Source organism: Aquarana catesbeiana, linkage group LG02 (genome assembly GCF_042186555.1).
Source record: "Aquarana catesbeiana isolate 2022-GZ linkage group LG02, ASM4218655v1, whole genome shotgun sequence".
NCBI classification, from domain to species: domain Eukaryota; kingdom Metazoa; phylum Chordata; class Amphibia; order Anura; family Ranidae; genus Aquarana; species Aquarana catesbeiana.
The window spans coordinates 393,379,227-393,406,012 of NC_133325.1; the positions used below are offsets into that span (position 1 = coordinate 393,379,227).

The following is a 26,786-nucleotide window of genomic DNA, read 5'->3' on the forward strand; positions in this document are numbered from 1 at the left end:
CGTAGATAGCGTCCAAACGTGTAATTTATTACATGATCACAACACAAGGAGAGTGCAACGTTTCGGAGTCACGCAGGACCCCTTCGTCAGGCATGTGATAAATTTAAAAAACAGTGAAAATTATATAAAGAAACATCAACCAATCAGGAAAAGAAAAAAACAAAGACTCCTCCCACCCCCAGGCTGGTATGACGTCATAAATCCCTTTTCTTTCTTTTTTATTTTACTTTATCGTTCTCTTTAATTCTTTTTCTTCTTCTCATCTGCACTTCAGCAACATCCTTTCTGAGTATAATTTTTCCTTGTTTTACTCTGTCTGTCACTTTTGCTCCATTTGTTTAAACTGTTTGCCTCTATTTCCTTTTCTTCTCTCTTCCCACTCTCTCTCCTCTATTTCGTTCCCTCTTCTTGCATTTTCACTTCACCCCACTCACTCACCTCCCGTGATTTGACACATCCCAGCTTAGGGTCCGCCGAGGTCACTCGTTTCCATGACATCGGCGGCCCCAGCACAGCAGCGTCCTCCGTTGCTTAGCTACGGCCGGCCCATCGCGCATGCGCGGTCGGCGGCCGCTGTTACCTCCTTCACGCTGTTATGCCAGGGACTTCAGCGTCTCCTGTTACCCCGGCATGACGCAAGTGTGTCCTATGTTTATCATTGGAATTTCCTCCCACAGCATCCGATCCCAGCACTGGCGCCGATCCTTTACAGGATTGTGCACTGCAGCCTGATGTTCCTCAAAAGCTGTTCCATCCCCACAACAGTTTGCAGCATCGCCGAGGAGGTACCATGATGACAGTTTCACATTACTTTTCTCTGTACCCTCCTTTGTCATTTACTTTTCTTCCATTCATGAAAACTTTTTTTAAACATTTGTTAGTGCGTTTTTGGCAGGATTTATGACGTCATACCAGCCTGGGGGTGGGAGGAGTCTTTGTTTTTTTTTTTTCCTTTTCTCTTTTCCTGATTGGTTGATGTTTCTTTATATAATTTTCACTGTTTTTTCACATTTATCACATGCCTGACGAAGGGGTCCTGCGTGACTCCGAAACGTTGCACTCTCCTTTTGTTTTGATCATGTAATAAATTACACGTTTGGACATTTTTTGTGTTTGTCCCTTCAGATAATTTTGGCTCTTGAAGGCTGTGTACTAATGATCAGATTATCGTACGATCGATTCGAAAGTGGTATTTTTCATCTGATTTTCTAATCGTGTGTACTAGGGTTTAGCATTATGGCACCCTGTTTTCATTCTCCGGGCTTTGAGTGGTTTCTTGACTTGTAAAATAGAAGTCACTCTTGGAACCTTAACTCCCTCCCCCATCCCTCACAGAGATAATTCATTGGATTGGATGATCCCTTGAAATATCACAGTTTGGTCATTGATTGTGTAGCGACAAAATATATACTGATGGGGGGGCATGGTCTCGGCATGGAGGAGTGAAGACGCGTCTTCTTTGAGCGCCCTGGCCGTGGCTCCTCAGCAACTCATAGGATCACCATACATTACAGCTTCTCCACACTGCTCAGTAACCCAGGGAAGTGGTACCGCCGAGTGAGAGGCTCTCCTGCTCATATGGAGTGATTCCTGGTACCAATACAGCCAGCGGCATCTACTCCAGACCTGGCCAAGATGGCGCCGGTATCAGCCATGAGGACAGAACCCAGCCAGCCTGCAAACAGAGGTGAGGGAACAAGGTACGCTCATAGCAACATGCCTCCCTTCTCCCCGTCTAGCGATCTCTCCCCCTGCCTCCCTCGCTCGCTGGCCCTCACATCGCTGGGTAGCCCTGGAGGAGAGTTAGGCAGCTCCACACAGTGGGCTTCAGGAGACACACAGACCTCCCAATACCAGGTCTCCATACCCAGCTGCTCCTCACACAGCACATGTGGGCTACAGTGAGTACAACCCCTTTAGTTGTGCCCCCATGAGAACCATCCGCTACAGTTTTTAAAGAACAGGCTTTATGGACTCTCCTGCAGAAGCTTCCCACCAGGGAAGACCTGGACTCTCTAGCCTCCAGAATGGAGGCGGCACTCCACGGAGAACTCACAGGCATCAAACAAGAAGTGGCAGAGGCGACCACTCGGATTTCCTCAATTGAAACTGACAAAGCCGCCCTCAGCCAGGAGGTCTCCAGACTACAGGCTACACGTGAGGAGGTGACAGACCAAGTTGCACAACTGCATCTTTTGTTAGACGACCTGGAAAACCGTAATCGCAGGCGTAACATCAGAATTCGTTGCCTACCTGAAGCCACTCGACAAGCAGACCTCAAGGCATCCTTTACTGCCATATTTAATAACAGTTTAGAGCGCCCTCCGGAGACACCCATTGCTATAGACAGGGTGCACAGGACTCTGGGACCCAGGGGTCCTGCAGAGGACAGACCCAGAGATGTCCTCTGTTGCCCACACAATTACTCTATTAAAGAAGACATTCTGCAACGAGCTTGGAACAGAGGACATGTAGACTTTGACGGAGCACAAATCATTCTTCTGCCTGATGTTTCCAGAAGGACCCTTCAGATGTGCCATGTTGCATGAGGCCACTGCTAAGGAAGTTCGGCGAACGAGAGATCACCTACAAGTGGGCCACCCTTTTCACCTCATTGCATGCAAGGGAGGCTGTTCGTATACCCTTCGACACCCCGCAGATGTCCCCGCTTTCCTCAACTCCCTGGAGCTGCTCGCAGTGTCGCTACCCAACTGGCTGGCGTTTGTTCTCCCTCATAACGGCACTAACTCTACAGCAAACCCAACGGTAAGACCCTCAACGACCCCGGCGCAATCGCCGGTCTCAGTGCAGAAGACCACAGGCTCCTCAGGACAACGAGCCGTGAACCCCCAAGGTTAGAACTGCTCTCAGGTTGAAGGTCTACCTCTTTTTGTGGAGTTTCCTTCTGTAAGTAAGTAATACATTACTTTGCTATTTCCTGTTGCCCCATCTGCCGGGCCTGATGACTCTCCCCGGGAGTGATCCTTGGTCCCCCTAGACTGACTTTCATGGCCCCATGGTCTTGACCGTTTTTTTGAAAAGACCCCCAGGGGTCTCTAGCTCAGAGTTGATCTATCCAATGAGCGGAATCTCCTGCAGGACTTATATGAAGAAGTCTTATTGTTGCTGGCACCGAGAGGGACTGGGCCCGGCTGGGTCTGCAGCCAGGGACTATGGATGGGGCATGACCTGGGTGCTCATTTCGGGGTTCCCTGCTCATCTGTTTCCCACTTGCCACATAGGTTGGTCCTGCAGGGGGGTAGATAGGGGACCACCCAGGTCACTGTAACTCTCTTCTATGGCACCCATGTGTGATGCGGGAGATTGGGAGAGGTCTTTGGGGAGCTGCCTGCTGATCTCGTCTGTCCAACAGGCTTAACTTGAACTGAATTGCCATAGGCGTTCGCCCGGGCACCGGTTTCCCGGACGCCTCTTCCTCCCACCTGTCTGACTTTTTAAAACACTGATTTATACATGTTTGTTAACGTTTGATAGTTTTTAGTAACGCATACCCGAACGACGGAGGGTGTACTGCCACATCTGGTCTCAGGTTTTTGCTGAAGAGGTTTACCCTTCTCTGGCCCTTCTCCTTTACTCTTTATCTTTATTTTCCCCTTTGACCATCCTCTCTGTTTTCCTATTAAAGAGAAAATTCCTTTGGATTGCGATAATCCTCTGGCACTGCCCCCGCGAAATCAGGACTGAGAGCCACATATTATATGAGGTACATTACTCAAGTTTAGTCTTCCAAGGTACAATGGTTCGGTTCCTGCCAAAAAGGGAAAGTTCACTTTAACTCTCAGGTTGTCTCTCTCTCACCTTAATGCTTTTAATCATTGGTCCATATAGGCCCAATAAAACTAACTATATTTTAGGAATGGAGGTTCCCTCCACTGTCCAGGTTCAATTACAGGTTACAATTGCTGTGGAGCCCTTAGACCCAGACTCCTGAATTAATACAACTATTATGGAACCATGCCTGTTTTCTCCCTAATCTACGTAGACTTCTTAGAAAAGTTATTTTTATTGCTTATCACTGAATTTCAAAGGTTGACATGTGTGTTACTCTGTCACTCTGTACAAACCGCAATTCTTAAAAAAGATTTAAAAAAAAAAAACTGGTTACCTTTCGTATCATTGTTCATCCAAATTATATCATTGTTCATCCATGAGTGAAAACTGCCCTTTTTTCATTGTATTACATGTGCAAGTGCTTCATAAAAAAATAAAAAAAATAGCAAGATAAAAGGTTTTTGCTTTAGAAATACTGTAAATATCAGACAACATGGGGCAGGCAGTTGGCAGAGTGTATGCAGACATCTCTGTCACTGTTCTTATCTCAGGGAAAACAAGCAGTCAGTTCAATTAAAAAAATTGCTATTGATGGCTTGACACTCATACGGGAGTCGGAAAAAAGAGACAACTGAAATATACGAATAACTTTTGGATGAACTATGGTATACAGACAGTATATATAAAAGGCGTTTACTATGTAGTACAAACATGAAAAATGTAGAATATACAGTAAATTCCCATTAGAAGCTGCTATATGTAATGTAATTTAATCATGATGTTGCTATTTTACAGGTCATTATGAATGTTTTGGATTTTGTACCAATCATGGTAACTGCCATGTTTGTTGGCCATATTGGAAAATTACAGCTGGATGCCATCATGCTAGCAATAGGGGTAAGTTTAACTTACTATCTATGCCTTTCTCTTTAGCAAGAAGATTGGCAAAAAAAAAAATTGCTTTTAAATCAGTGTTTTAGTATTTTCATATAATTTTATACGGTATATGAAAATCCTTTAAGCAAGGTGATTTATGGAAACAAATCTCTGTTATAGCCATTTTTTTCTCATCCCCATTAGTATATCTCAGTGTTTGGAATGGCGGTGGGACTTGGTTTAAATGCAGCCTGCGATACACTCCTTTCCCAGGTAAATGAAAATATATTGTAACTTGTAAACATAAATGACTAGCAATTTAAAGCATTTTTGTCACTATCTTAACTAAACTATCTTAAAAATAAGGCTTACCTGTAAAAAATAATAATACTACCTGTCAGGGCCGGCCCTCCCGGGTCTTCTCGGTGGCACTCGGGTCCTCTCGGCAGCTCTTGGGTCCTCTCGGCGGCACTCGGGTCCTCTCGGCGGCTCTCGGGTCCTCTCGGCGGCTCTTGGGTCCTCTCGCAGTCCCGAGCGGAGCCGAGAGTAGCCGAGTGTACTTGGCTCGGCTCCGCTCACAGTCATGCCCAGTCCATGTGTTATGTCCATCATAGGGCGGGATCGGGCGTGACTGTGAGCCGAGCCGAGTACACTCGGCTATGCATCTCGGCAGCTCGATCCTCCGCTCACAATCAGCGGGGGATTGGCGTATAACACGCACCCACGATTTTCCCCTGATTTTAAGGGGAAAAAAGTGCCGATAAATACGGTAAGTGATCTCACACAGTAATGTGTTAACACTCAGCCAAAATCTATGGCTAATATTAAAATTGGGAAAGTCACAAAAACTAGTAAAAAACTAGAATAAGGTGTTTCAAGTCCATATGTTGATTCAAAATTAAAAGCGTCTCCAATATACAGTGCCTTGCAAAAGTATTCACCCCCTTGGCTTTTTACCTATTTTGTTACATTACAGCCTTTAGTTCAATGTTTTTTTAATGTGAATTATATGTGATGGATCAAAACACAATAGTCTAAGTTGGTGAAGTAAAATTAGAAAAATATATACATAAAACCTTTTTTCAGAAATAAAAAAATGATAATTAGCATGTGCGTATGTATTCACCCCCTTAGTTATGTAGCCCATAAAAAGCTCTGGTGCAACCAATTACCTTCAGAAGTCACATAATTAGTGAAATGATGTCCACCTGTGTGCAATCTAAGTGCCACATGATCTGTCATTACACATACACACCTTTTTGAAAGGCCCCAGAGGCTGCAACAACTAAGGAAGAGGCACCACTTACCAAACACTGCCATGAAGACCAAGGAACTCTCCAAACAAGTAAGGGACAATGTTGTTGAGAAGTTCAAGTCAGGGTTAGGTTATAAAAAAAAATATCCAAATCTTTGATGATCCCTAGGAGCACCATCAAACCTATCATAACCAAATGGAAAGAACATGGCATAACAGCAAACCTGCCAAGAGACGGCCACACACCAAAACTCCCAGACCGGGCAAGGAGGGAATTAATCAGAGAGGCAGCACAGATACCTAAGGTAACCCTGGAGGAGCTGCAGAGTTCCACAGCAGAGACTGGAGTATCTGTACATAGGACAACAATAAGCTGTACGCTCCATAGAGTTGGGCTTTATGTCAGAGTGGCCAGAAGAAAGCAATTACTTTCAGCAAAGAACATGGCACGTTTTGAGTTTGCGAAAAGGCATGTGGGAGACTCACAAAATGTATGGAGGAAGGTGCTCTGGTCTGATGAGACTAAAATTGAACTTTTTGGCCATAAAAAAAAACACTATGTCTGGCGCAAACCCAACACATCACATCACCCAAAGAACACCATCCCCGCAGTGAAACATGGTGGTGGCAGCATCATGCTGTGGGGATGTTTTTCAGCAGTTGGGACAGGGAAGCTGCTCAGAGTTGAGGGAAAGAAGGATGGTGCTAAATACAGGGATATTCTTGAGCAAAACCTGAGTTTCTTAAGCAAAACTTGAGTGGTTTAAGGGCAAACATGTAAATGTGTTGGAATGGTCTAGTCAAAGCCCAGACCTCAATCCAATAGAAAATCTGTGGTCAGACTTAAAGATTGCTGTTCACAAGCGCAAACCATCCAACTTGAAGGAGCTGGAGCAGTTTTGCAAGGAGGAATGGGCAAAAATCCCAGTGGTAAGATGTGGCAAGCTCATAGAGACTTATCCAAAGCGACTTGGAGCGATAGCCGTGATAGCCGCAAAAGGTGGCTCTACAAAGTATTGACTTTAGGAGGGTGAATAGTTATGCACATTGACTTTTTCTGTTATTTTGTCCTATTTGTTGTTTGCTTCACAATACAAAAAAAAAAAAACATCTTCAAAGTTGTGGGCATGTTCTGTAAATTAAACAATGCAAATCCTCAAGCAATCCATGTTAATTTCAGGTTGTGAGGCAACAAAACACGAAAAATGCCAAGGGGGCGAATACTTTTGCAAGGCACCATATTTTCATTACATCCGGTTACAAATGAGCTCACAGAACTCTCACCTCAGATCTGTATATAAACCGCATCAAATGGTGAAGATAGCCTTTAACCTTCCTGGGATTCCGTTAGACAACCTTCCACTGGGGCGTCTCCGTCTTTGTACGGTCGTCACGATCTTGCAAACACGGTCCTCAGGTCTAGCGATGGACACAGTAAGTCCGACCCTGTCCGCTCCAGTGGCAGCTGTAATCACAGGGAAGAAAGGAAAAAAAATGCCTCCAATAGTGTAATACGTTCAAAAACTAAAAGAATTTATTAAAAGTGCAAATAGGTAGACTCTTACATCAACAATGAAAAAAAAAGCATGTAAAATAAAAGCATGGTGTTTTATTGCGCCTTCTCACTTCACTACCGGTGTACGTCAACTTCCGGCCACTCCCTACACGTTACGTCACCGCGCGTGACTTCATCAGGGGAACCGGATTGGCTATTAAGAGACTCCTTATAAATGGTACAAACCGGAAGTGCTAATTCGGCCATTTTCTTGTAGTCCGCTAGACTCGTTATAGCGCGGCCATTTTTTTGGTTATCAATATGCAAAACATGAGTAGCAGTCATTTTCTTATAGCTCAAACCAAGCCTGAGGGAACTGCCAATCCTAACTTTAGTTAAAAAAATATATATACACACCTAAATTAAAGAGAATAAATCGGATAGGGAAAGACTAAATACGAATAAAATTACATCATAAAACAATAAAAACTATTAAGATAAGTCTGGCGCGTGACTAAAAGGGGCAGTCACTATGTAAATAAGTTATAGATAATAGGACCATACCTTATTAAAATAAATATGCATATAAATAGAAAGATATATATCCAAAACGCTATATAAGGCATATATTGTATGTCAACTAAAATAGTTGCATACCGGAAATGAAGCGATAAGGCGTCTTGCAATAAAAATTACCAATAATAATCATTAAAAATTACTTAAACAATTTAGATCAAACTCTACTTTGAATCCTCCAGGTGTAAGAGTTCTCATAATGTGTATCCATTTCGACTCTTTTTGACTGATTGTTCTAACCTTATGTCTGCCTCTCCATGACCTATTATATTTTTCAATATCCCAAAATTGTAGTTGTGTGGGATCTTTGTTATGTGCTGATGCAAAGTGTCTTGATACACTATGCTTTGGAAAACCATTTACGATATTTTGAACATGCTCCTGTATTCTAACTTTTAGTGCCCTTTTTGTCCTTCCAATGTAATGGAAATTACAAGTACACTGGAGGACGTACACAACTCCCTCTGTATGGCAATATGTCCCTAATTGCAAAGGACTGTCCTGTAGTAGTAGCTATAAATCCTGACCTCTTCTTCTGTGGTTTTTGCGAATGTCAACAGGCATATTAATTATTACAGGGGTAGAACCCTTCTCAGTAGACTTGTGCGCCGTCAATAAATTTGTTTCGTTTTGTTCCATTCCGTTTCGTATTAGACAGTAATTGGTATTTCGGAATTCGTGTCCGAAATTCAATTTGGATTCATACGAAATACGAATTTTCATTAGGTTCGTTATGATGAATTTAAAAAGCAAAAAATAACTTTCTCAATATGGCAGTCATCGGACTCATTATGCTCATTATGAGGGGCTCCCACTATCCCTGTGCTGTGCTGACTTCCTCCTGGGGCTGTACCCCTGCTGTGCTCATTATGAGGGGCTCCCACCATCCCTGTGCTGTGCTGACATCCTCCTGGGGCTGTACAAATCATGAGGGGGCTCCCACCATCCCTGTGCTGTGCTGACTTCCTGGGTTTGTACCCCTGCTGTGCTCATTATGAGGGGGCTCCCACCATCCCTGTGCTGTGATGACTTCCTGGGTTTGTACCCCTGCTGTGCTCATTATGAGGGGGCTCCCACCATCCCTGTGCTCTGCTGATGTCCTGGGTTTGTACCCCTGCTGTGCTCATTATGAGGGGGCTCCCACCATCCCTGTGCTGACTTCCTGGGTTTGTACCCCTGCTGTGCTCATTATGAGGGGGCTCCCACCATCCCTGTGCTGACTTCCTGGGTTTGTAGCCCTGCTGTGCTCATTGTGAGGGGGCTCCCACCATCCCTGTGCTGACTTCCTGGGTTTGTACCCCTGCTGTGCTCATTATGAGGGGGCTCCCACCATCCCTGTGCTGTGCTGACTTCCTTGGTTTGTACCCCTGCTGTGCTCATTATGAGGGGCTCCCACCATCCCTGTGCTGTGCTCGTTATGAGGGGCGCCCACCATCCCTGTGCTGTGCTGACTTCCTCCTGGGGCTGTACCCCTGCTGTCCTCTTTATGAGGGGCTCCTACCATTCCTGTGCTGTGCTCATTATGAGGGGCTCCCACCATCCCTGTGCTGTGCTGATTTCTTCCTGGGGCTGTACCCCTGCTGTGCTCATGAGGGGCTCCCACCATCCTCGTGCTGTGCTGACTTCCTGGGTTTTTAACTTCATCATAATGAATAATCATAATTATTATGACTATAATAAAACGATATTAACGAAGATCCTTATTTTGTCCGATTCTGAATCTCCCATTGACTACCAGTACCAGTCTCCCACTCCCATATTAAAAAAGGTCATTTTCCCAACCCTCACTCAGCAGCTGAAGAAAACCTCTGATTGGTCAACAAAACACCAGTCACGTTTCCGTTGTAACGGAATTTGGATCCGAAATTCTTCAACGAAATTTCGTATAAAATTCCGAATGTACGAATTTTCGGAAATTCGTACAAATTTTCGATTCGTAAGAAACAAATCGCACATGTCTACTTCCCAGTAAAGAATGTATAACCTGTTTTGGGGGGTGGTTCAACTACTGCTTTGACAACCATGTCTCTCAAAGTGGGCGCTCTCTTGTAAATTATATTCGGTCTATCTGGAAGAATTTTTCTCAGATCTTTGTCATTTCTCAAAATATGCCAATGACGTTGGATCAGTTTTGCTACTTCTTTGTGTTGAACATTATAGTCCAATATCAGACAGGGTGCTTCCTGTTGGTATGCCTTCTTAGTATGGTTCTGTAGCATCAATGTTCTATCCATTTCATTGACAAGTTGTATTTGTTTCTCTATCCATGTACTGTCATAACCTTTTACTTTAAATCTGGCTCCAATCAGATTTGCTTGCGTTTTATAGTCATCTTCTTTTGATTAGTTGTCCTTTGGGGATATTATACAGCCAAAGTTTAAAGTGGCAGCTGTCCATGGATAGGTAGCTATTAGTGTCTACATTTTTGAAATGGGTTTTGGTAACAACCTTATCTTCCTCCAAAGCGATATTTAGATCCAAAAAATCAACAGATTTTTTATCAATTTTCCACAACAGGCGAATGTTCTTGTTATTGTCATTCAATTTCTCCAGGAAATTTTCTAATGTATTCCTACTGTCATTCCATGCGATAATCAAATTGTCAATATATCTTTTGTACAAAGTCAATTCAGAGGGAGTGTCCTTGTGTACTGCATCTTCTTCCCAATGGGCCATGAAGGCAATGGCCACACTAGGTGCAAATTTTGCTCCCATTGCAATTCCTATGGCTTGTTTGTAATACGCTTGGTAATGCCAGAAATAATTATATTTCAAACAAAATTCCAAGCACTTAATCAGAAACTTTCTTTGCTTGGAGATCAGTGTACTATGTTTCCTAAGAAGCCATTTAGTTGCAGCACATGCTTCATGATGTTGTACAATTGTGTACAATGATGATACATCTGCAGTGGCAAGAAGAGTTCTACCTTCTAGTGCAGGCAGTGTATCTAGCAGTTGGAGTCAATAGTATCTTTAAGATATGCTTGTGTATTTTGTATCGCTGGTTGAATGAAGTGGTCGATATATTGTCCCATCCTTGATGGGAGTGAGTCTATCCCATTAACGATGGGCCTGCCTGGTGGGTTCTCTTGATTCTTATGAATTTTTGGAATTGTATATATCACCGGGATTCTACACGACTCTGCTATGAGGTATTTTGAGTCCTTCTTATTCAATATGTCTTTCCTAATTCCTAGATTGACCAGTAGTTCCAAATCTTTCTTATATTTAATCATTGGATTACCCAGTAATTTGACATAGGTGTCTTCATCTTGCAGCTGTCGATTTAGTTTGTATTGATATTGTTCCTTGGATTGTATTACCACAGCTCCCCCCATGTCAATGAAATGGATAGAACATTGATGCTACAGAACCATACTAAGAAGGCACACCAACAGGAAGCACCTCGTCTGATATTGGACTATAATGTTCAACACAAAGAAGTAGCAAAACTGATCCAACGTCATTGGCATATTTTGAGAAATGATAAAGATCTGAGAAAAATTCTTCCAGATAGACTGAATATAATTTACAAGAGAGCGCCCACTTTGAGAGACATGTTTGTCAAAGCAGTAGTTGAACCCACTCCCAAAACAGGTTATACATTCTTTACTGGGAAGGGGTTCTACCCCTATAAGAATTGTTATGCCTGTTGACATTCGCAAAAACCACAGAAGAAGAGGTCAGAATTTATAGCTACTACTGCAGGACAGTTCTTTGCAATTAGGGTCTTTATCTTTTGCTGTCACAGATCAGCTGCAGAGCTGATATGTGTCTTACCTTTACTGCTGTAGGTCGGCTGGCATCTGTTGTTCCACTAGCTTGTGTTCAGATCTGCTGCACTCTGCAGTTATGGGTGTCGCCGGCCTCACCTGTTGCTTAATATATAATTCCTTTCTGCTACTTCCTGTCCAGCCCCTCATGTGCTTCTCTAATTAAATCCCTCTCAGACCACTTTCTGGTTGCTTGAGCAACGCTTGTTTCTGAGCTCCTTGCTTGTAACCTGCTTACCTGACCTCTCGTGAACTGATCTCTTGTGTACCGACTCGGCTTGTTCTGATTTCGTTGTCTGCAGCCCGCCCTGACCTTGGCTCGTTATCCGGCTCTCCTTTGCTTCATCAATCCATCCTTGTCTGACAGTCTTCTGGTACTTCCCTAGAAAGCAGGGTGAACCCGGGGGTCGTGACCTGGGGTTAACACGCAGCTAAGCCCAAACCCTCATGAGGGGGTCCCTGGCAGAATACCAGCTGGCCCTTAGACTCCACGCCTTGGGGGATCCCGTGTCACCTGCTTGCCTGTGGGCTCACTGTAAGTAGTACCGTGACAGTTTGCTCAAGCCATGAGCTCCTCTGAGAGTCGGCCACTGACTGAGGATCAAAAGCAACATCTAGTTCAGAGACTAAACTCCCAGCAAACAAATCAAGAGCAAATAATGTTGGTTCTACAGGGTCTTGCCTCCCGTCTGGATCGTCTGCAATTCGCTACTGCTTCAGCTGCTCCTGTGTTACCTGCTATACCTGGCTATCCCTGCTTGCATCTGCCACCACCACTTTTTTGTTTCTGGTGACCCTAAGGCTTGTCAGGGCTTCATTAATCAGTGTTCCATCCACTTTGAACTTTCCAGCCATCATTTTCCAACTAATCGCACCAAAGTCGCATATATCATCTCTCTCCTTGCCGGTGATGCTCTAGCTTGGGCCTCCCCATTCTGGGAATCACACAATTCTATCACCTCCGACCTCCAGTCCTTTTTGGATGCATTCCGGAAAACTTTTGATGAGCCCGCCAGAGTGTCTTCTGCTGCTGGGGCCCTCCTTCGTCTTTGTCAGCAAGGAATGACAGTCGGCCTATAAGCAGTTCAATTCCGTACGCTGGCCACTGAACTCAAATGGAATAAGGAGGCTCTTACTGCTTCCTAGGGATGAGCTTCGAGTTCAAGTCGAACTCATGTTCGACTCGAACATTGGCTGTTCGCAAGTTCGCCGAACAGCGAACAATTTGGGGTGTTTGCGGCAAATTCGAATGCCGCGGAATACCCTTTAAAAGTCTATGGGAGAAATCAAAAGTGCTAATTTTAAAGGCTTATATTCATGGTATTGTCATAAAAAGTGTTTGGGGACCTGGGTCCTGCCCCAGGGGACATGGATCAATGCAAAAAAAAGTTTTAAAAACGGCCGTTTTTTCGGGAGCAGTGATTTTAATAATGCTTAAAGTGAAACAATAAAAGTGTAATATCCCTTTAAATTTTGTACCGGGGGGGGGGTGTGTCTATAGTATGCCTGTAAATGGGCGCATGTTTCCCGTGTTTAGAACGGTCTGACAGCAAAATGACATTTCAAAGGAAAAAAAGTCATTTAAAACTACTCGCATTGCCGGTCCGACAATACACATAGAAGTTCATTGATAAAAACGGCATGGGAATTCCCCACAGGGGAACCCCGAACCAAAATTTAAAAAAAAATGACGTGGGGGGTCCCCCTAAATTTCATACAAGGCCATTCAGGTCTGGTATGGATATGAAGGGGAACCCCGGCCAAAATTTAAAAAAAAAATGGCGTGGGGTCCCCCTCAAAATCTATACCAGACCCTTCAGGTCTGGTATGGATTTTAAGGGGAACCCCGCGCCAAAATAAAAAAAAAAAACGGCGTGGGGTCCCCCCAAAAATACATACCAGACCCTTATCCGAGCACGCAACCTGGCAGGCCGCAGGAAAAGAGGGGGGGATGAGAGAGCGCCCCCCTCCTCCTGAACCGTACCAGGCCACATGCCCTCAACATTGGGAGGGTTCTTTGGGGTAGCCCCCCCAAAACACCTTGTCCCCATGTTGATGAGGACAAGGGCCTCATCCCCACAACCCTGGCCGGTGGTTGTGGGGGTCTGTGGGCGGGGGGCTTATCGGAATCTGGAGGCCCCCTTTAACAAGGGGACCCCCAGATCCTGGCCCTCCCCCCTGTGTGAAATGGTAAGGGGGTACAAAAGTACCCCCTTACCATTTCACTAAAAAACTGTCAAAAATGTTAAAAATGACAAGAGACAGTTTTTGACAATTCCTTTATTTAAATGCTTCTTCTTTCTTCCTTCGGTTTCTTCCTCCATCTTCTACTGGTTCTTCTGGCTCTTCTGGTTCTTCCTCCGGTGTTCTCGTCCAGCATCTCCTCCGCGGCGTCGGCGTCTTCTTCCCTTCTTCTCCTCGGTCCGCTCCACATCCATGATGGCATGGAGGGAGGCTCCCGCTCTTCTCTTCCTCATCTTCTCTTCTTCATCTTCTTCTCTTCTTCATCTTCATCTTCTCGGGCTGCTCCGCATCCATGATGGCATCTCCTCTTCTAACGGTTCTTAAATAACGGGGGGGCGGGGCCACCCGGTGGCCCCGTCCCCTCTCTGACGCACAGTGACTTGACGGGACTTCCCTGTGGCATCATGCCATCATGGATGCGGAGCGGCCCGAGAAGAAGATGAAGATAAGAAGATGAAGAAGAGAAGAAGATGAAGAGAAGAGCGGGAGCCTCCCTCCATGCCATCATGGATGCGGAGCGGCCCGAGGAGAAGAAGGGAAGAAGACGCCGACGCCGCTGAGGAGATGCTGGACGAGAACACCAGAGGAAGAACCAGAAGAGCCAGAAGATCCAGAAGAAGAAGAAGAAGATGGAGGAAGAAACCGAAGAAAGATACAAGATAGAAGAAAGAAGAAGCATTTAAATAAAGGAATTGTCAAAAACTGTCTCTTGTCATTTTAACATTTTTGACAGTTTTTTAGTGAAATGGTAGGCCTTACCATTTCACACAGGGGGGAGGGCCGGGATCTGGGGGTCCCCTTGTTAGATAAGCCCCCCGCCCACAGACCCCCACAACCACCGGCCAGGGTTGTGGGGATGAGGCCCTTGTCCTTATCAACATGGGGACAAGGTGTTTTGGGGGGCTACCACAAAGCACCCTCCCAATGTTGAGGGCATGTGGCCTGGTACGGTTCAGGAGGGGGGGCGCTCTCTCGTTCCCCCCCCTCTTTTCCTGCGGCCTAACAGGTTGCGTGCTTGGATAAGTGTCTGGTATGGATTTTTGGGGGGACCCCACGGCGTTTTTTTTAAATTTTGGCCGGGGTTCCCCTTCATATCCATACCAGACCCGAAGGGCCTGGTATGTAATTTAGGGGGACCCCCCACGTCACTTTTTTTTTTTTTTAATTTTGGTTCGGGGTTTCCCTGTGGGGAATTCCCAGGCCGTTTTTATCAATGAACTTCTATGTGTATTGTCAGACCGGCAATGCATTAATAGCCTCGAGTAGTTTTAAATGACTTTTATTCCTTTGAAATGTCATTTTGCTGTCAGACTGTTCTAAACACGGGAAACATGCGCCCCTTTACAGGCATACTATAGACACCCCCCAGGTACGAAATTTAAAGGGATATTACACTTTTATTGTTTCACTTTAAGCATTATTACTATCACTGCTCCTGAAAAAACGGCCGTTTTTAAAACTTTTTTTTGCATTGATCCATGTCCCCTGGGGCAGGACCCAGGTCCCCAAACACTTTTTATGACAATAACTTGCATATAAGCCTTTAAAATTAGCACTTTTGATTATTCATGTTCGTGTCCCATAGACTTTAACGGTGTTCGAACAAATTTTTTGCCTGTTCGCATGTTCTGGTGCGAACCGAACAGGGGGGTGTTTGGCTCATCCCTACTGCTACCTTCTGGCAAAGCCTATTTGAGCGTGTAAGGATGAACTCGCTGGACGCACCATTCCTACCTTATTGGATGATTTAATCGCATTGAGCATTCAAATAGACATTCGCTTTCAGGAGCGGGCCCTGGAGAAATCCAGATCCAGTCATCCCCCTGCTGGCACAGCACAGGTAGTCCAAAGACCTGTGGAATCCTCTCTGTCTTCAACCACTCACACTTTAGAAGAACCTATGCAGCTTGGGCGAACTCGCCTCACTCCAGAGGAACGTGCCCGGCGCATGGGATTGGGTTTGTGCCTTTATTGTGGCGATAAAGGACATCTTTTGAACTCCTGTCCAGTCCGCCCGGGACTCCAGGGTCTAGGTCACTCGGAGGGAGGTGATCTAGACCGATCCTTTAATTTTGTCCACTTCCCTCATTTCACCCTCCCGTGGCTATCCACTGGGCTCTAAATGTCTATCAACTCTCTGCATACATGGACTCTGGAGCTGCTGGGAATTTCATTGAACAATCTTTGAGAAATACAATCAAAAAGTAAATAAGTCCCAATAAAAATATATAATGAGTGATAAATCTCAAGTGGGTCAGTCCCAAAGGGTGGTGAATAAACCACAGGTGAAGAATTGTTCATATAGGGGCCAAGAGCATATCAGACTGAGATTTTCTTCGTATAAGGAGTCGGGAACACCAGGTGTAATATTGACAACAGATATCACAGAAGAAAATGAATGGGTACTCTTACCAAAACCGGTGGACCTGGATGTCAGCAACACCACATCAAACATGAATAGCGGAAATCTCGATGTAGCAGGAACGGTTTGAAGTGTCCTGAAGTATTCAGCAAAGAGACTAGAGCAGACACCAATGTCCTCGGGGGTCAGTACTTCTCCAATACGATTACCACAAAAGAGCCGGCCCTTGGGCCAATAATGGCTGGATAGATCAGGCGGGCTCATGATGGAAATATGTAAAAAAGAAGAAGGCTCCGGATGGTGCAGATCAAAAACAAATCGGGTGTTTATTTTCATAAAAACCAACATACAATAAAATTGTGATCACAGATAAAAAAGGCAATTGAGATCGCTCTCCAGCAGTATTTTATTCTTGGGCCCAGGCAGCACAATGTCTTGGGCCGGCCCTGCTACCTGTCCTGCTGCCTACACCACCTGCCCCTATGTCACTACCTGCAGTGACAGCAGAGGAAATCACACAGCAGTGCAGGGACTGCCTGCATATCACACTCGGGGAAGAATGGAATGCAGAACCTTCTTTAGTAAGCCTGGATCTTCAACAAAGCAGCAGAGGCAGTGGGATAGCTAAAAACTGGCTGCTTTGTTTGCAAGTATGCCATTTTTTTCCCTTTTTTTAACATAGAAACAAAAGTCACTTTAAAATATAGTGATGGCAAACAAAATATAGTAACCCAATATTTGCTGATTTTAGTACAGTCACTCTATTCATGTCAAACATAAGTTTTATTTTTTGTAACTGATTCAATACAGACTAAAATGTTTGCCATGTAGGCCATACAGACATACCAACTTGCAAAAACTCATTTCAGGGAGGTGATGCACCGGTGCCCCCCCCCCCCCCCCCCAATTAAATGCAGCCTGATCAGTGCCAGTTAAAGTTTGCAGTTTTTGACATACATTCTGTGTCTCTTATTTTTCTTTTTTACTAGTAAATGTTTTTTGAATGAGTACTGTCTGCTTCAGAGAGAAGGGAGAGTGCAAAACTGTAAGTGCTGGAACATGGAAACTTCAAGTTAAATTTGCAATGAAATGTATAATGTCATATTATGGCAAGTTCTCCTGCCATATACCCAGCACTCAGCTCTATACAGAGGAATCTGCTAGGACTGCCATTGTAACATCAAATATTATAAAGACTTTTGGCATAATCTACTGAAAACTTCTATTTGCAATATACATTAGCAAACAGTGGCATACCTTGCGGTGTAGGACATGAAAAACAATTAGCCTCAGGTAGAGCAAACTGGGGATGCTCTGTAATCACATTTCAATTCACCTGCATCTACAAGCAGAACCCAGTGGCAGAAAGGGAGAAGTGCATGTCTAGAGGGGAGCCAGGGGTGCTCTCTTTTTAATAACACTGGGAAGGGAAGAGGTAGCGTGTCACCAGCTCAGTAACTTTCGCTGCACAAGCTGCTCTGTCTTTCTGAGTGACAGGCTCAGCCAGGAGATTGCCAGGCGCTCGCAGGTGTCTGTAAGCCCGCAGCCAAATGTGGGAGTCTCCCGCGATTTGCAGGAGACTTGGGATGTCTGTGGGACATATATATTACCCTGGATGTAAGCTCTGTGAATTGCAGTGAATTGAATCTGTATCTCTAATGGAATAATTTACCCTCACTTTTTGTCAGGATTGCAGGGTATCATAAGGACAAGAATTTATGGGATATCTGATAGGGACAGCTAGCAACAAAAGCACATATAGCACCCTCTACATAGGCAGGCGCTAGATTGGGTTTTTTTTTATGTGAGTGTAGATAAATTTAGGCAGGCCTGTTTGTTTTGGTTTGTTTGGGCTGGGAGTTGTTTTAGTTTTTAGCAGCTGGTGACTCACAGGCAGCCTCACTGAGACCTCCCGCTTTCTTCTAGAGGATTCTAGAAGGGGTGGAGGTGAGGAGAGGTGGAGCTGCCTGAGGAGTTGTCGGGTGGAAGAATTGGAGATGGAGTACTAGGCTGTCAGGGCCTTTGAGGGAGCTCCCCAGTGTGTGTGTGGGGGGGGGGGTGACCTTGGGCCTGGGCTCGGGTGCAGGACGGAGCTCTTCAGGAAAGTGTAAAGGATCTGGACAGGAGGAGCAAGAGAGGACAGCGGGAGCTAGTACTGCCAGGCAAGTCTCCAGGAAGGAACCATCGGTTGCAGTTAGGAGGGCTGGTGAGTGACATGTTCAGTCAGGAGGACTAAGGAGGCATGCCTGAGAGGACTGGGCGCATGCAGAGATGAGTGCAGAGCCAGTAGTGAGAACTGCAATGTCATGGGCAGTGAAGTCAGGCAGCTGAAGCCAGGAGGGGCTGGCAGGGCCTGAAGAAGACTGACTGGGAGCAGTAGTCCACTATAGGACAGCTAGCACAAAAGACTTTCTATTTTTCTGCTACACCATTGGGGCCCCACGGTCCCTGCCTGCAAAGGGCAAGTTATTTGGGCCTGGCTGAGTCAGTGTCAGGTCTAACCACGTGCTAGCTGTTCCTGAGAATCAAGAGTGCAGGAGGAAGAGAACGAGAGCAATAGTCTACACGTAAGAGTTGTGCAGGAGGAGACTGAAGTTAGTTATCCAAATTGATTGATATACAATCCAGGGATTTTGAGTATAGCCTCATGTAATAAGGGATAACTGGTCTTAAAAACGTACCATCATCCAAATTAATATAGAGAAACAAGGGGGTGTGGGAACAAGGGGACAGTGGCTGATGTTGACCCCATAACAATCCCACCCTATGAATAGCTGGACTATCTCGGTACTGATTGACAACAACATACAAATTATGTAAAAAAAGATTTATTACAAAAAGGAAAATACATAGTTTACTTATTAAAATTGAAAAAGCAGAAGCTCAGGATTTCCCCAAGGGATATCTGTTATTACAAGATATAGAATGGTCTGGGTCTCGACTAGTTTTGCGGTGTTACCGCTTCCTCAGGAGGACCTAAAATAGGTAAATAGGTGATCATTTGCGGTATCAAGCCACCCAAATAAATTTCCCCCGCGGCTGACAAGGGGGATTGTGCGGAACTCTCTAAATAAAAGGCATAAAACAGGTGAGGGGCCTAATAAGTTGGCTAGTTAGAAGATAAAGGAAAATTGACAAATCACGTAATGGGGGGGGTGGAAAAGAGAGGGGGTGGGGGCATAAGGTAAAAAAGGGGGGGGGGGGGGAGAGGGAGGGAGGGAAAGAAGTGGAAAAAAGGGGGAAGGGAGGGAGGGAAAGGAAGGGATGGGAAGGGGAAGGAAAAGGAAAGCAGGGGGACAAAAAGGAGAGGGAAGGGGGGGAAAGGGACAGGGGGTGGGAAAGGAGGGGGGGGGAGAAAGGGAAGAAAAAGGGGGGAAAAGGGGGGAAGGGAGACAGTGGAAAGGGGGGGGAAGAAAGGAGGGGGGGAAGAAAGGAGGGGGTGGGAAAGAAGAACCGATGGAGATAGGTGGGGGGAGGAAAAGAGGGGAGGGAGCAAGGTAGGGAAGGACAGGAAACAGGGAATAATAGGAAAAGAGAGGAGGTGACCAGCGCCCTAATTAGTGAGTGATTAGATAAGGTATCAACACATAGTGTAGCTCACCGTTGTAATTGTATCAAGGGGTAATTGAGATACCAGGCCACATAGAGGTTCCTGGTGATGTGGAGGCTGGATGGCCGGTAGGGAACAAGGACGCCAGCTGTGTCCATTAATTGAGGCATAATGGAGGGTACAGAGGTGTGAGAGCCCAGCAATGTGGGTGAATACCCAGTGAGTAATATGGGAGTCTGTCAAAGAAAAGGTATCAAATATAACATAAGATCCAGATAGTATCCATGGGGAGGTATCAAGTATAAATAATGTAAGGTACAGGATAGTATCCAAAAGCAGCAAGGGAAAACGTACCCATAGACATCCTTGGTGAGCCAGCGAAAGCGTCCTTACCATCCAAGCCCCACGTGTATGAACCTCCAGTGGAGAGATCCACAGTGCTCACTCAGGGGCCCGAGGGCCCATTAAGTGAGCTCCCCAACCTGGAGACGTCCGTGACGCTGCCGGCCAGCGGCGTCTGACATCACCAGGTCAGTTTCTCCGCACTGCGCATGCGCGTTTAAAACTAGGCCGTGGCGGGGAGCCCTGGGCTCGGAGAGAACAAGAAGGGGATGAGCTAGTAAAAGTCACCCCTGCCAGGAGAAACAAGTCCGCCGCTGTGGGAAGGGCACAGGCAGCCAGGAACCGCACAGAGCACCCAGGGATCGCTGAAACAATATAGGAAAACGTTAAACATCATGTAATAATAAAGAACAAAATATATGAAATTAGTTGTATTGGTGGCGGTACAGGTGTCACAGTGACGATTACTGTGTTGATAAACAAGCAGAAATTGTCACCCATGGACGGCTAAGGGACAGGAAGGACTGTCATTACTGAAAAGAGCCCATATTTCAGGGTAGACTACCCACCAATAGGGGGCCCAATAAGAATATCTTATGTTTTTTGTAGTTGCCTGGACTCTATGATCTACACTGAAATATGGGCTCTTTTCAGTAATGACACTCCTCCTGTCCCTTAGCCGTCCATGGGTGGCAATTTCCGCTTGTGTTTATCAACACAGTAATCGTCACTGTGGCACCTATACTGCCACCAATACAACTAATTTCATATATTTTGTTCTTTATTATTACATGATGTTTAATGTATTCCTATATTGTTTCAGCGATCCCTGGGTGCTCTGTGTGGTTCCTGGCTGCCTGTGCCCTTCCCACAGTGGCGGACTTGTGTTTCTTCTGGCAGGGTGACTTTTTACCAGCTCATCCCCTTCTTGTTCTCTCCGAGCCCAGGGCTCCTCGCCCATGGGCTCGTTTTGAATGCGCATGCGCAGTAGCGTGGGCCGCGCACCTGCGCAGTGCGGAGAAACTGACCTGGTGACATCAGACGCCGCCGGCCAGCGGCGTCGCGGGCGTCTCCAGGTTGGGGAGCTCACTTAATGGGCCCTCGGGCCCCTGAGTGAGCACTGTGGATCTCTCCACTGGAGGTTCGTACACGTGGGGCTTGGATGGTAAGGACGCTTTCGCTGGCTCACCAAGGATGTCTATGGGTACGTTTTCCTTTGCTGCTTTTGGATACTATCCTGTACCTTACGTTATTTATACTTGATACCTCCCCATGGATACTATCTGGATCTTATGTTATATTTGATACCTTTCCTTTGACAGGCTCCCATATTACCCACTGGGTATTCACCCACATTGCTGGGCTCTCACACCTCTGTACCCTCCATGATGCCTCATTTAATGGACACAGCTGGCATCCTTGTTCCCTACCGGCCATCCAGCCTCCACATCACCAGGAACCTCTATGTGGCCTGGTATCTCAATTACCCCTTGATACAATTACAACAGTAAGCTACACTATGTGTTGCTACCTTACCTAATCACTCACTAATTAGGGCGCTGGTCACCTCCTCTCTTTTAATATAATTCCCTGTTTCCTTTCCTTCCCTACCTTGCTCCCTCCCCTCTTTTCCTCTCCCCACCTATCTCCATTGTTTCTTCTTTCCCCCCTTCCTCCCCCCTCCTTTCTTTCCCCCCTTTCCACTGTCCCCCCCCTTCCTCCCCCCTTTCTTCCCTTTTTTTTCCCCTCCCTGTCCCTCTCCCCCCTTCCTCCCCTTACCTTCCTTCCCTTCCTCTCCTTCCTCCCCCCTCACCCCCCTCCCTTTTCTTCCCCTGCTTTCCTTTTCCATCCCTTTCCCATCCCTTCCTTTCCCTCCCTCCCTCCCCTCCCCCTTTTTTCCCCTTCTTTCCCTCCCTCTTTCTTCCCCCTCCCCCCCCCTCCTTTTTATCTTTTGCCCCCACCCTCTCTCTTTTCCACCCCCCCTATTACGTGATTTGTCAATTTTCCTTTATCTTCTAACTAGCCAACTTATTAGGCTCACCTGTTTTATGCCTTTTTTTTTAGAGAGTTCCGCACAATCCCCCTTGTCCGCCGCAGGGGGAATTTATTTGGGCGGCTTGATACTGCACATGATCACCTATTTATAGGGTAAGCTAGTTCTTTATTTTTTTGTTTATTTTCCCTTTCTCACACGCTGTATTAAGATCATTGAACTTATTACATTTGTGTTTTATTGTATTATCTGTTTCTTAGATTGGTCCTCCTGAGGATGCGGTAACACCGCAAAACTAGTCGAGACCCAGACCATTCTATATCTTATAATAACAGATATCCCTTGGGGAAATCCTGAGCTTCTGTTTTTTCAATTTTAATAAGTATACTATGTATTTTCCTTTTTGTAATAATTTTTTTTTCCTTTTTGTAGTAAATCTTTTTTTACATAATTTGTATGTTGTTGTCATCAATCAGTACCGAGATAGTCCAGCTATTCATAGGGTGGGAATGTTATGGGGTCAACATCAGCCACTGTCCCCTTGTTCCAACACCCCTTGATATACAATCCGCCAACCGATATACACTTTGCTGGGCATCTCATAATTCCCTTACCCCATCCAAGTTTAATTTACTAAAAAAATAACAAAAACAAGCACAAGAGCTGTTTCTACCTGAGAGTGAGTGAGGTGTGAACACCGGGCTGGGCAGGGTGACTGGTGGGCCACATCACTTAGCAGCCCCTAGTGTACCGCTACATTTGGGGGCTCGTTTCGGGACCACTTGATCACATGTGACCTGTCAGCCATTGCCCCTAGTAACCGAAGTTGAGCAAGCCGGGGGAACTGTGCTTGGTTCCACCATTAAGGAATTGAACCCTGGGGAAGGACTTGTGTGCTCTGCCTGCTATTCAGTACTGCAATAATAAGTGCCATTGTCCATAGCAACCCGCAGGATCCATTGACAATTGCTGCTGCCTGCTTACCCAGTTGCCTTAAGCCAGCGCTGGAATGGACACTTATACCAATTCTGCAATTTCAGTAACTTTGTACCATGTGCTGTCACCCATGGCAACCTCGGCGGGTGATCACGCCCATGGATTACAAAAAGTTCCAACGATCTGCTAATGCTGGACATCTCCTATTGGATTACAAATATGTCCAGTGATCTGCTAATGCTTGACATTCTGAACTTTTGCTTCAAACTCCTGCATTTACCAGTAAAGTGTGCCTGGCAGTGTCTACTATTGCCCGGGGTGATCGGGGTGAGCCTGCGGGTGCCTGTGGGCAGGACAGTACTATCGATATTCTCTTAAATGAGGCATTGGCTTGGCTATAAACATTATTGTTGCTACCGGCAACCACTGGAAAAGTCAGCGGTCATTAGTTCCCAGTTGCTCGGGCAAAGTCGGTGCCGAGCGACGTGCCTGGACAAGTCCTGCTAGCTTCAGCATGCCTGATAACTTCAGTTCGCCTAACAAGGGATTACAGCAGCACACCAAGGAAGGGGCCTGCCTATCAGCTTCACAGACGGCAGCCTGTCTGGAAGCGGGGGGGAAGTGCCACGCCCTGGAGGAGACACAGTGTTACCTGCTAGCAGCAGACACCGCAAGGCAGCGGAGCAAGATGATGGAGGGTGGACGTCTACTACCAACCCTGACTTGGTTGCCTGAACAGCAGGAGCGGGCACTGGTAGACACTGGTGTGTGGCTGGAGCCTCGGGGTGATCGAAGGGACGGAGTGGTTGTGCCCGCCATGCCCAAAATGCTGGATCCCGACCGCGGTGGTCACTGCTTGGGCCTGGTGCGGCCATTATGGTGAACCACTCACCCGGCTTGCATCCAGCCAGCAGGGGCCACAGTATTACAATGTGGACCTGCACTCAGGATTGTGCCGCCTACAGCCGCAGAAGTCCCAGAATGCTGGAGAGGGCCTGGACTCATCCCTTAAAGGCGGAGTGGAGTCAAGGCCTAGCGACTCCCCCGTGAAGAAGGAGGACATCGGGGGAGAGGAGTCTGTTATGGCCTGCGACCTGGCCAGGGACCTGGAAACTGTGAGTACTGCCCAGCAGGAACGAGCTAAAGTCCCTGAAATGCTGGCTGCCCCTGTGTCGTTATCCGTCCTAGTCCAGAAGGAGCCAGTGTTAGAGGGAGGTGCGCCTCCAGGTGAGCTGGACAGGGAAGGCAAGGGCAGGGACATTGATTGGGGTTCCCCCAGACTACAAGCCGAATTTGGATCCCTGGAGAGGCTGGCGGAGTGGTCGTCCCCTAGTGAGAGTTCAGAAGAAGATTGGGAGACGGGAGGTTCCCAGGTCCTGGAAGTCCAGTCTGAGAGAGGAGATGGGCCAGAGTCAGTGGTGGGACCTGAAGAAGCTGCAGGAAGCCTTGTCAGCAGCAGACAGCTCTTCTTACACAGACCCTCTACCACCCAGACCAGAGGACTTGCCTGTCGTCAATGGTTTGTGAGGTCCCAAGACGCCTGTGTCCTGCGAGGAAAAGGAAGACCTAAGACGCTGCCCAGGTTTTCCTGGCTCTAGCGGGAGGTGCAGAGAAAGGTAGCTTTGGAGTGGGGTCTGGATTACCCGTATGTCCCTCCCCAGATCATAGACATTGTCGAGAACTCCCAGGGAGAGTGGGAGAATGACATGGCCTGGGACTTTTTGCACATCCCCAAGCCCTTGCGGGTGCCAGAGAGCAAGACCTGGGCCCATTTTAAGAACATTCAGTGTGAACAGTGGCTAGGGAGAGCTATATACAAAGACCGGGTTCTCATTGTGTAGGTAGGATGGCCTACAAAGAGCCATTCGGTCGCTATTCAGGAGGAAGGAGGGGGCAGGAAGAGATTGCCTGATCCTCATTTTTATGCCTGAGGAGACTGTGAGGAGCCCCACAGTGTGCATAAAGATGATCCACATGAACTGCTGTGGGGTAGCAGAATGTGTCTTTTTATTGTGATCTGCCGGAACAGACCAGCCTGCCACCCTGTGTGCCCAATGGAGGGACCTTTCCTGTTGTAAGGACACTTGGGTGAGGTTTGTTCCTGAACTAACTCTTTAAAGTGTTACTAAACCCACAACAGTAAAACCAGTCTGTATATGCAGCATAGCATGTTTGTTATACTCACTGTGGAACTTAAGGTGCTAATCCTCTGCATTGTGTAAAAAGGCTGTTTTATCCTGTATGCACAGATTCTTCCCTCCTGCACTGTCTATCTGGGGAAGGCCAGCTAACACAGGCAGAATAGCCGACCTGCACATGCTCAGTTGTGTCTTTTATGCTGGAGAGAACATTTACTTCTTCTCAGAGATAGCCAGTGCACATGATATTGACATCACACATGTGGGCATGTATACAGGCTGTAGTAAAAATCTCCTCCTTCCTGAACTCTCAGCACTGGAGAAACTTTGCAGTTTATTATGTAATCATGGTATACACATCATCCAAAAAGGTATATAGTGGCAGTATTTTGTTTGCCTGGGGAGGGTTCCCTTCCATCAGGAACTTTTTTTCCTGGTTGTTTCTGTCAGCAGGCCATAACCTTCTCCTGACAGAACAACAGAAAGAAAATGTGTTAAAGTGGGATATTTTGCTATTTCTCTCGGCAGGATGCTAACCCCCTCCCGACAGAAACTGTACAGTGTGTAAATAGGTTTGAGTGTAGGATGTCATTGTTTTCTGTTTTTTTTTAGGATCTTCTGGGATAGGATGGTTGTCCATCCCCTCTGGCTGGAGACAAAATTTCTGCGGGCAGAGTATCTTTCTCGAGGGAGAGATGCTCTGGCTAAAATGTATATATTTATGTGTTACTGTTAGCTGCAGGGACCTGTAGCTAGGTGTGTGTTATGATATCTGTACAGATGTAAATACTTACCAGAGATTTCTATATATTTTTTGTATGTAATTTATTCCCTTCCACTTCATCTTATGAAATGCCCTTGCTGCTGGGCCCAGGAGTCATTTTTCAATTTTCTCAGCTGAGGGACCAGCTGAATTTTGGTGGGGGTGAGTGTAGCACCCTCTACACAGGTAGGTGCTAGATTGGGTTTTTTATGTGAGAGTAGGGAAATTTAGGCAGGCCTGGCTGGAAGCAAAGGGCAAGTTACTTGGGCCTGCCCGAGTCAGTGTCGGGCATAACCACGTGCTAGCTGTTCCTGAGAGTCAAGAGTTGTGCAGGAGGAAGAGAAAGAGAGCAATAGTCTGCAAGTAAGAGTTGTGCAGGAGGAGACTGAAGTAGTAACTTGTACAGAGGAGTTTACATAGTTATCCCGAATTATTTTATATACAATCCACCTATTGACCGATATACATTTTGCTTTAAATTGGTCTCTTACTCTTACCCACTCAGTCCTATCACTAAAACATTTAGCTGAAGTCGGGCTTTAAAAAAACTTGAGACCAATTTTACTTCACTTAAAGTGATTGTCAGGCTTTGCTTTTGTTTTTTTTTAAATAACAAACATGTCAAACTTACCTCCACTATGCAGTTTGTTTTGCACAGAGTGGCCCCAATCCTTGACTTCAGGGGTCCCCC

The 26,786-nt window shown here is 46.1% G+C and overlaps 1 protein-coding gene across 1 annotated transcript in view; it reads left to right on the forward strand.

Moving 5' to 3' along the window:
• The window catches only part of LOC141128137 (multidrug and toxin extrusion protein 1-like), a 228,124-nt gene that overhangs the window by 32,680 nt on the left and 168,658 nt on the right, over positions 1 to 26,786 (forward strand). The window contains exons 2-3 of the mRNA XM_073615236.1: positions 4,588 to 4,689; positions 4,873 to 4,941. Coding sequence (XP_073471337.1) covers positions 4,588 to 4,689; positions 4,873 to 4,941 — 171 coding nt within the window. The remainder of the gene's footprint in view (positions 1 to 4,587; positions 4,690 to 4,872; positions 4,942 to 26,786) is intronic.